Raw genomic sequence first — 11,532 nt, forward strand, 5'->3', positions numbered from 1 at the left:
TGTTTGCGTGTGTGTGTGTGTGTGTGTCCACACCTTGGCACTGGAGTCAGAGTGGCGTCTGGCACAGGCTTGGAGTTGGCTCATCCAGAACTGCTGCTCCTTGGCATCGGACGCTGCGGAGACACACACATAGCTCATTAGTTGAGACTGGAATAAGGACACGTGAAGAGAAGCAACACTCCATTCCCGTTGACATTACCATTTTCGGTACAGTGAGCCAATTAAAATTATTATCAGCAACACCAGTTCACGGACGAGTACGTCCCCCGCTGTCAAGAAAGTTTATGAAAAAGAGCTACAGTATGCCAAAAACTTGAATCTGTTGCAGATTTCTTAAACTTTGCGTTATTGGGCGAAATGATTTCACCCAATAACACCCAAGCATCAAGTGTTAACCCTGTAGCAGGCCATCATGTGCATGGGTTGTCACTTTCACATGATCATTAAAATCCTCAGTGATCCCGTTTCTCCTACACTTGGTTGGCCATCACTGGGCGGAGGTCCAAATGAAAACGTACAGCTGATACTAATTGAAATGGTTCAATGCCCCCTGAATCCAATCAAAGAAACAACCTCACGGAAACAGTTATGGTGGGCGTAATGTCTTCTCCAGATCCATACACCTACTGGATCCACATAATCACATCCTGTCTCAATGCAATTATGAATGTCCAATTATGAGTGTCTGCCAAGGCAGGGGCTCTGCAGGTCTCCGTCTCAACCGATACAGCTGGATGCACGCCTCACCATCCGAGTGGGAACAAATATGAATATATTTGATTTCAAACCATTATGAACAAGACTGGGCTTCAGATTAAATCCATGACATATGGTTCTGAGAAAGCTGTCGATTTTAATTGACCAAAGACTTCATCTTCCCAGGAGGCCCTGCTGCCTCTTGTCACCAACAATGCCTCAGGTGATTGTCTGCGTTTGTCTTGGGGTTTGGGTTTAGGAGAGCTGAGAGGAAAAACAGCTCTGGAATGCAACATGCGTTGTTATCTGGAAACGGAGCTTGTCTCTTTACCATCCCCCTGAGATTGGTTGGACACATTTCACAGACAATCTGTTATATATAATAACATAATACAAGAACTAAAAATCTCCCACCTGCGCTGTTATTATATGCATCCAAAAAGGAAATCCAACGGTGAAGGAGTTGGCTTATGACGTCATATTGTTAAGACACTTCAATAAACTCCACCTCAATAAACAGGTCGGTGGCGCGCCCAGCCTCATCGGGGTCACCGGAACGCGTTGGGGGACGGGGAACATCAGACTCTGGTATAATGTGTGCTTGCTGCCATTGTTTTAAAATTTGTTTTCCATAATTGACAAGGGCTGGAGATTTTGCTCCTGTGTGTCACCCCCCGGTACCGCAGTCTAATACTCGCGGGCCACTGGCCACCCATACAGCCATGCCTCAACTGGTGGTCGCACATGTAAATAACTATAGTAACCCTGATGCCGGGGTGTTTTCATGTCTGAAAACACCCCGTGCAAATTATAAATGATTATGAATTAAATGATGATACATTAGTCATGGTGCTAATTACACAGCGGAAATGGGAATCACTGTGGCTCATTGTAAAACCGTAATTGTGTGGCGTCGCATTGTAAAATCACAAATGAGGCAAATGCGTGTTAATCTTCATTAGGCATGGACAGATTTGCTCATCAAAACAATTACTGATACGAAAGGCAGGGCGGGAGGGTCATTATTCAGACGTTAAAACAGAGGGAGGGTGTGTGAGGCCTTAGGATTCGCCCATTTAAAATCCACCCTTTGTCAGCTGCCTTCTTACAGACTCACCCGGGCGTCCAGTGATGTGCGGCTGAATGTACACTTTCAGCGCTGAAACGCAATTATAAGCCTGCTGCACTTGTAAACTCTGCTGTGCCTACACTGCAGCGCACTATGTGACCTCAAAGTCTCTGTATTGCAGAATGAAACCCAATGGATTTAACTAATCCATTATCTCTCTCTCTCTCTCTCTCTCTCTCTCTCTCTCTCTCTCTCTCTCTCTCTCTCTCTCTCTCTCTCTCTCTCTCTCTCTCTCTCTCTCTCTCTCTCTCTCTCTCTCTCTCTCTCTCTCTCTCTCTCTCTCTCTCTCTCTCTCTCTCTCTCTCTCTCTCTCTCTCTCTGAAATAGGATGTTGAACAAGGCAGGGGAGAGCCGAGTATAAATACAAAAGTGAGAAAGCAAGAATGAAAAATAAGAGGGATTGCGACAGATTTTAGCATGATGCCCTGGGGTTCTCCGGCTCCTCCTCTCGTTGCCTCCCCCCTTTCTTTGTCTCTCTCCCTCCCTCCCTTCCTCCCCTGGTGGCAGTGGTGAAATTCACAACTCAAATACCACTATTTACAATTACGGATTTATATCCCAGTGTTCCGATTCCTGCCATTTCAAGACAGCCTCTAGGGGGGATGTCTCTCAAACAATACCTCACAACAATAGTGCACTCTCCATATTACATCAAGTTCTGTGGGTGAATAAATAGAACTGAATAAACACCGGCTGGCATGTTTGCTTTGCCATCCTGCAATTGAAATCAGCTTAGAGGTTTCCTGTGACTCACTGGTGTCCTGGCGCTCTGATGAGACGCAACCCATTTTCCACTCACGTTTGACACTAAACCCAGTCTGGCCACTGCCCGGGTCAATAGTCTGTAGTTAACATTTGCGAAACTAGAGCTGCACGTGAGCTTCATCATCGTCATCATCGTCATCTTCATCTCTCTGTGGAATTATTGTGTCCACTCAATAGGCATAGATCAAATGAATAGGGTTATTTGTGGAATATAGGCCAAGTTATTCCATTAAGGCCCTCTGGGAGAGTCGAGGGACATTCCGGGCCCAGCTCAAGTAGAGCGACGGTTACAAGGAATCTCTCTCCTCGGTGGAAACCGCTTAAGCACACATGCACATCGTATTTAGCATGTAGCTCTAATCACTAATCACATGGTCTGTCTCTGCCATGTGTGGCCAGCAGTGACCAAACGGACTGTATGTGGAACAGTGTTGATGTTGTGATTAAACAAGTCTTCTATCGTCACATCCTGTTGCGAAGTCTCTTGCATTGGCATTGACCATTCCACTAACGTTTACACTCTGGCATTGACATTTACATTTAGCAGTCGCTTTTATCCAAAGCGACTTACAATAAGTACATTTGTCAGAAGAAAGAGAAACAATATATTGCTGTCAGTACAGTAAGGATGTTAAGGGTTGACAGCACTAGAAACAGCTGGCAATGAGCATTTCACACTCATTCACATTAAACATGGAATAGCATTGACGGACTAGCACACTTGTTGGCAACTACAGAGAAATAGAGGAGCTGGATCAGTCTTTTCAACAGCAACTGGAAAATGAAACGCTAAAAATGTTTGAGAATAAAAAAACACTCACTGGAAGGCTACTGAAGAGAACTAGGCCCACTTCCTCAATGGCATTCAATCCATTTCTGTAAGAATAGGCCGTTTTAAACAATTAAGAAGCTACTGCCGTCACACATGGTATAACAAACAGGTAGTAGTAGGCCTACGTAGCACCATAGGCAGTAGGCCTAGTAGCTGTAGGACACACTTTTAATACTCAATTATTTGAAGCCTACATCATCTGTTCCAAGAGGCCTGCAGCAACTCAAACATTGAACATCCATCCTGGTTCATCCTTCAAAGGTTATTTGAAACACAGCGCACAGAACGTCTCCTTAAGGCATCGCACCACAGCTCTGTCGCAGCACCACCGCTGCGCTCTCCCTCTCCATTCCCAGGCACTTCGTCCCTCACAAGCAGTGCAGTGCGTGTATCCTCTGGGGGTCTGACAAGCGGGCCGCGGCTGGGGTCCATACCTCGGAGTTTGTACAGCTCCCCGTTGGAGTTCACCACGAACATGTGTGGGGCCTCGTCGCTCGTGGTCACCGAGGCCCCGATCAGGGGAAGGGACCCCCTGGGTTTCTGGCTCTTTCCCTGCTCGCTGACAAAGTACTGCAAGTGCCCCGACTCCGGATCCAGAACAAAGTACCTGCAGAGGGAGAGAACAGAGGGGAGAGGATGAGGGAGGAGGGAGGAGGAAAAGATCATGGGAGACAGAGGGGGGCAGTGGGGAAGGGGAGGAGGTAGTAAAATAATGATGTTAGGTAGAGAGTTAAAAGGGAAGAAGAGAGGTCATTAATAATCTCATGGTTTTGTTTTATGGTCATGCTGTGTTCACTATTCTCTTCTCTTACCTTTGCTCTTAATTGAAAGTGTGTGTGTGGGTGGGCAAGGAGGAGTGGTAGCCTATAGAGAAAAGGAGAGACTATAGGCCGATATTAGGCTTACTATACCAAGCGCAGCCCCATAACCCTGATGTAGCCATTAGCAGTTTGATCAGCCAAGCCATAAGCTCCAGATTCAAGATTAAATTTTAAAGTTTCCACTTTATTGTATTGAAGAGTGACATTTAAAATCAAGTCAAAATAAAAAATTCAAAGAAAAAGCGCACACAGGCCTTGTCATATGCTACTTATAGCCAAAACTGCACTTCATAGTAATGGGCTACTTATAGTCAATCCGGCCCTTCAATCCTCTATTTAACACGGCTTCTCGAGCTAACTAAACAACTCCCCACAAAATAAAAAAGAACGCAGGCAGCCCGACTTAAGACCATACATCGGCCACCACAGCAGCAGCAGTAACGTGATCTGGAATTAGCCGACTTTCCGGAGCAGTAGCCCGAGGGAGCAGCCTCTTTGCTTTGTCCCATCATCACATGCTCCTACAATCCTTTTCATTTTCCTCTGTGCCTGCCCTGTGAACCAATGCTCGCTCTACCACAGCGCTTTTCAGGGATCTATGCTATTGACTCGGCCCTCACATGAAACCATAGCAGGGGTTTACATAAGTCAATAAACTCTGCTGGAGTATCCGCTGGCTCTAGCACAGATGAAAACCAGTCTGCATGTTGATGTTTTTTTATACGGTTGTGATTGATTTTGATTTGAAGAGATCACAGACACCATTTATTTCTACTCCATCTTTTTATTCATTTACCCTGGTGAAAAGTTACCAAACCCACAAACATGGGGAGACTGTAACCGTTTCTGGGGAGACCCAGATCACTGCAATGGAAGTGGCTGTGGGTCCACAGGTGATATCACTTTGCTGCCTATTTCAGAAAGAGTGTGTGGTTGGTAAACCAGGCCAAAACGACCTGGACATAACGAGTCCCCTGGATTATTCTGCAGGTTTAGTTTCACACAAAACAATAGGAATGTGCTTGAGGCATACTACATTGAAGGGTATCACCTTTCTCCTGTTCTGAAATGTTAGACGTTGTACCTAGTTTATTTCTATATAACTGAGGTTCAAACTAATGGCAAAACAGTCTTCTATTATTATTATTTTAACGTCAACAAAATGTAACACAGGGAGCAATAAAAACAATTCTAGGCCTTGGCAGTTAATGTAGAGATACTGGGAAGTAATGTCGGGCACATAAACGCAAGCATGTTATTTCCTACAGAGAAAGACAGGTGGGTCTTAACAAATATGGCTGCGTGCTGGATCTCACGTGAATCCCCTGGGTTTCCCCCAGGCAAATAATGCTGTTCAGAAATTGATCCTGCCCTACAACGACCTTGCACCCCACCTCTACCCCCCTCCATTGTAAGAGAAGGTGATTTTATATATTCTCTTACACCGTCAGCATAGGAACTTTTGGGACACACACACACTTTCCCTCCCTCCCGCCCTGTCAAGTCAGCAAACGGATCATAGCGTCACGACTGACCGCTGTAGGTAGTCTTTCTCTTGTGCTCTGCAGCACAGGTGTCTAATGCTGTACTGCTGGTGGTGTGCTGACCTTCTAACAAGCGGCCTAGTGTTTCAGGACGGCCAGACGCTCACCCAAGTGAACAGATCTGCCGGCGCTCGCCGTGGAAACCACGTGACTGGGGCGGGTTCTTAGAAGAACGTTCAAAAGTTCAACTGTGACATTTATCAAGGGTTAAAATACACATTCATCCATTTATAATCTAGTCATTTCTCTGGGACCGGTTCCAATACAATGCTAATCAAGAAGATTCTTAATAGAAATTAAGATTATTTAATATTTATCATTATTAATGTCGATTTAATAATATCGCATTATGTTCCAAGGCCAACAAAAAAAACATTCAGAAAGGTCAAATCAGACAGAATACATAAAGTGCATAAAATCTCGATAAAACGATTGAATAGATTTGCTTTTCCACATTAGTAGAATGCATGTCTGAAACCAATAACAACTCATTTCCATTCCCCCATGACTGCACACAGGCAGTAGGACACAGTCAATTACACCACTGCCTCTCACTTGTTCTAATCTCATGTTTTAACAATTATAGTTTCTTCATCATCATCAACATCCCTGATTAAACCACCTCCGTCATGAATATAACCCATTTAAAAAGACACAGAGACAAAGCCATCTCCTAAATGCAACAACACAGATTATGTTGTAAAGTCGTTGCCTTGCCAGTGGTGGGGGTTAAAAATAGTATTCACAGGAAATTTGAGTGACAGCCGAGGAAGACACCTCCACTCCCAGGTCCTCCACTGTAATACATATTGCAGGCAATATTTGAGTTTGTATCATAAAGACAAATAACACACAATACTTTTTTATTTGAAGGCCTCCAATTAAATGTTTATGGTAAAAATACAAAGTCGATGGTTTCCACACAATAAGCATAGGTGTTAATGAACATTTTCAAATGAAAAGAAAAAGGCATTGGCAATTAAAATGCATTCTCCAAAATAAGCTAACACTCAAGTCCCTATGGGCGCCTTATCTTCTGTGTAAAAGCAACCACCCCTTCAAGTGCACTCCTCCACCACAACCCCAACACCACCAGCACCACACCACCACTCCTCCAACAGCACCATCTTTGATCACTAGAGCACAGCACCATGCCATTCCTTTCAATTGGGCTCATCTGCAGAGCCACACATTCGTACATCCCAAATACCAAAGAGGAACGGCTGGCTGGGCTGAGAGAGAGAGAGAGAGAGAGAGAGAGAGAGAGAGAGAGAGAGAGAGAGAGAGAGAGAGAGAGAGAGAGAGAGAGAGAGAGAGAGAGAGAGAGAGAGAGAGAGAGAGAGAGAGAGAGAGAGAGAGAGAGTATACAAGAGTCTACATCATATCCACGGAACAATCTGCAGACTCAAAGTGTCGGAGTTCCCTGTATAAACAGGATATGGTAACCGTGATAAGCAGCAGACCAACGACAGTTCAGACAGGAAGCTGCTGGTGTTGCAGCTCAGGCTCAGCACCCAGATACTCGCATTGTCAGGGATTCACATGTATTGAACGATAGTCGATAGTTTCAAGCCAAACATACAATGCTTTCATCAATACCGAGGCTAGAGCCAATGCTGGCGACGGCGGCGGTTATCATAGCGCAGTATCGTTGACGGCTCCACCTGTATACATCCACCAGCTCCACCTGTTTACAGACACTTTGCCGGTATAGCACTGAAACGCTGAATACAAAAGATACATGTCGGTACTGACGAGGTTGCATGATAAATGCCTCAACCTCACCAGTATGGCGTGTGTGTTCGCTTGTGTGTCAAAGTCTTCTCCGGGTGCATCTGCCCAATTGTAAGGCCAGAAATCCTTGAGGCGGTACAACTTAGTACCAGTCAACCAACGGTGACTTTGGTTGTCCTAGAGATTTGCAATCACACAGCAGCCAGCATATGTCACTTCAATAATATGCCCTATTTTCAAGAAAGGATACTACTTTCGGACAAGATAATCTGACTGCGGAAGTAAGCTCAAAACTTTTAATTCAGGGTGTCGGACACGGAACACAGAATGAAAAACACGGCGGACTGGTGGGTAAATATGTAAAACCCTACCCTTGGCGGTGCCCTTCCTTCCTGGCATATCGCTACTCTCTGTAGTCAGCTCTTGGCATGCTCTATGCTGTCTCGCGTAAATAAACACTCCCTTACACACATTCCTCGAGTGAGCAGCAAGAAGCTCTTAAGTTCATTTGTGTCTCTCCCGAGATTGCCTCCACATGGTTCTCAAACTATTCCTTCTTCCTGGTGTTCTATTAAACCACCAGGTGTGACTGTGCTTAGCTTACAAGTCGTTGAAAATTTGGCACGTTGAAAATTCAGCATTTCCTGTGCCTTAGACATCAAAAATGTCAAGTGTCACATCACAAGTGTCCACCTAGATGTATGAGGGATAGACAAGCAACAATTTCTACAGTCCACTGGTGAGGCTAATAGACTGCTCAATTCAGAATACATATAGGTGGACACGCCCACATGTGATGTCACTAAGGCATAGGAAAAGGCAGACTTTCAAACGGCTTGTAATGGACAATCACAATCACACCTGGTGGTATAATAGGGGCCCTTTAAAGGACTGAAAGGACGGCACCTTATACCACCAGTCCACCGCACATCGCAAGCAGCCAGACAAGAAAAAGAGACTCCCCCACCCACACACACACACACACACACACACACACACGGAGCACTGCCCTTTTAACCCTACACATGAAACTAAACCACAGGTTAAAATACCAATAACCAATCATAGCACAGCTGAAAAACCACAACATACAACAATTATATTTGACTTTTTCTGAAGCCAGGATTTTTAATGCTTAATGCCCTGAGTACAGATATTAAAATGCCAGACGGTGGAGGGCATACTCAGACCCAAGTCACTTGGGTTAGAAATGTCATGAGTTGACAAAGTGCATGGACTGGAGAGGTGCACACACTTTTGAAATTGACTAGCCTTGGGGATAAGCATTCATTTTGGAAATGATTTTGTTTGCAAAGCTTTTTGATACTTTGTGTTGTCCACCCTTCACCCACACACACCTTAATATTACTTGTTATTGATTAATTGTGCTCAAATATATCAGCTTTCTCATATTTTTGTTAAACGAGTCATGATGTTTCCATGGTAAACCAGAAGAGTCAAGAGTCCCACTCCTGAGGGAAGAGTACATTGTTATTTAAACCACATTAAAGACTACGCTGGTAACACTAAATCCCTTGTTCACTCAATGTTTCTTCTGCACTTCAAAAACTCACACGCTTGCCCTGAAAAGCAGCCAATCCATAGTTGAGATGCATTCCTCCTCAGTCAGATGGAATCAACCATTAACAATGGAAAAATAAATATCACCATATCTGAAGGCAGACTTTTAAGGTCCTGCTTAAATGGCAAAATAATAGCAGGGGTAGGATGTGCTTTCATCTTGGAATAGTTACCACAGCTGTAGTCGGCAGCTAAAACGACATGCATGAAACATCACTGCTTTGATTTTGTTAAAGGCAACAGGAAAATGGGTTAGCTTTGAAGAAAGCCAAATATGTTTTGGACAATCTATCTAAAATGACCAGTCAATTTTTGTATCTTGTGGCTGTAAAAGTATAGTCGGTGTAAGCATAGGAAGGTTTATAGCGGTCGTATTAGTAAAGTCGCACAAAACAGAGACTTTTTGTCCTGAGGCCAGATTGTCGGTGTAGTTACATTCAGAGCACACTCTAGCAGTCTGCTTGCATCTGACCACAAATGTAGGCTATCTGAGCCTGGGCTTGTGCCAAGGTCACTGAAGCAGAAGGATGTGTCCTGTAAGGCTAGACTGTCGCTGCTAAGCAGGGGCTAATTGAAAGTGGACAGGAATATCAACCTTGAAGGACAAATAGATTGTTCGATAGTGATACTGATCAGCCTTATAGTCAACAAGGTGGTTAGTTGATGTTACATTTTAAGAAAACCAATAACCAATATAATAAATATTGCAATTAATATCGTGGTTGCAAAGATTAACCATAAATGATGAACTCTATGCAGTAGCTTGATTCCACTCCAGGTGGCTGTGGGCCGGCTAAATGGACATGTCAGGTAATTATAGCAGAATTTCTACAGTTCTTTATCACACAACAGTCAAATATGTGACTAGGCTTCAACACTTACTGGATAATTGGATGACACGTCCAAGACCTTAGCACTACTGCACTTTTAATTATGTGAGAAGTAACATCCAAATCGCAGACACACAGTCTCAAGGGCTTGAGTGTGTGTGTACGTCTGTCTGTGTGTACGTCCGTGTGTTTGTGCATGTGCACACAAAGTGCAGTACAGCTAGCAGCTAGCGCAATATGATACAATCTACAACATTATATAGGAGGTGGCTTCTTCCATCCATTCACAGCAATCATTTGAAGGATGCATTTTTGCATGCATTGACTTTTACAACTGTATAGGCAAGGCAAGGCAAGGCAACTTTATTTATATAGCACATTTATATAGCACTTTTCATACACAAGGCAGACTCAAAGTGCTTCACATATAAACATTGTCATACAATAAAAGAAAATAATAGATAAGTAAAAAAAAGTAAAATAGATAGAAAATAAAGGCAAACTTAAAAAAGCATTTTAGAAAGTGCAATGTATTTAAGGTCAACAGTCTCTGATACCCACGTCGGGACTCCGACCTGACCTAAAGGAACTTGGTCCTTACCCACGTCGGGACTCTGACCCGACCTAAAGGAACTTGGTCCTTTCTCTCCAACTCCAACCCAGATTCTAGGACTCTAACCCAGTCTCTCTGGTATCAGATCATGTATCTCTAGAAAAATAAAATAGATAGAAAATAAAGGCAAAGTTAAAAAAGCATTGTAGATTTAAGATTTAGCAGAAAGCTAAAGCAAAGATAAAAGTCTTCAGTCTTGTTTTAAAAGCTGTCAGAGTTGGGGCAAGTCTTAAATCCTCAGGGAGTTTATTCCAGCTATTCCAGCTGGCTATTTGTATAAAAGGTGATCTAACCAGTACATGACGTGTTATGTCATGTTAGATTCTGTTGATTCCGTGATTGATTCTGTGTTCCGTTAAAACCACTGGGTTGAGCTTGGTGAAACACAACACATGACAAAATGTGTCACTTAGTGTACTTGGTTGGTAGTGGTTTCTTAAAGAGGCACGTGGAAGATTTTGTTTGTTGTTGTACCAACAAAAAAAATCCATATATGGATAGATGGCTAGACTCGACGATCAATTTGCCAAGTCGTGTTTCATAGCTAGTAGGCTTGTTCAGTGAACATCATATCCACAAACGTCATCCATGTGTTTACATCAGTCATTGTAAACAGTCAACCCTATGTCCTTCTTCCTTCTGTGCCGGCTGCACTCTTAAAGACCTAGTTCCACTAAAAAGCAGACATGGCAGTTTCCAAATAAATCGAAATTCCTTTAGCTTCAGGTTCCTTTAGCCTGGTATTAGCAAATACATTGGAGATAAGAAACATCTCATGTTAAACCTGCACTATGTACGTTTTTCCATTAGCAACCTCTAGTGGCATGAGTTGGAGCAACAGTTATACATTTTCCCACGGTGTGTCTGTGTGTGTGTGTGTGTGTGTGTGTGGGGGGGGGGGGATCAGAATAAAGCGATTAAAGAGAGATAAAAATCCATGGCCGGGTTGGAGAATTTTATTCTCGAGAAACTTTCTACTTCAGATAT

The 11,532-nt window shown here is 43.6% G+C and overlaps 1 protein-coding gene across 2 annotated transcripts in view; it reads right to left on the reverse strand.

The window, feature by feature from the left end:
* The window catches only part of LOC311365542 (oxysterol-binding protein-related protein 10-like), a gene marked incomplete at its 5' end in the record, with an annotated part of 44,986 nt that overhangs the window by 32,908 nt on the left and 546 nt on the right, over positions 1-11,532 (reverse strand). For both annotated transcript variants that reach the window (XM_084485105.1, XM_084485104.1), the window contains 2 exons: positions 34-113; positions 3,857-4,029. In XM_084485105.1, coding sequence (XP_084341231.1) covers positions 34-113; positions 3,857-4,029 — 253 coding nt within the window. The remainder of the gene's footprint in view (positions 1-33; positions 114-3,856; positions 4,030-11,532) is intronic.

Source organism: Micromesistius poutassou (assembly GCF_964030765.1).
Source record: "Micromesistius poutassou genome assembly, chromosome: 20".
Lineage (NCBI taxonomy): Eukaryota > Metazoa > Chordata > Actinopteri > Gadiformes > Gadidae > Micromesistius > Micromesistius poutassou.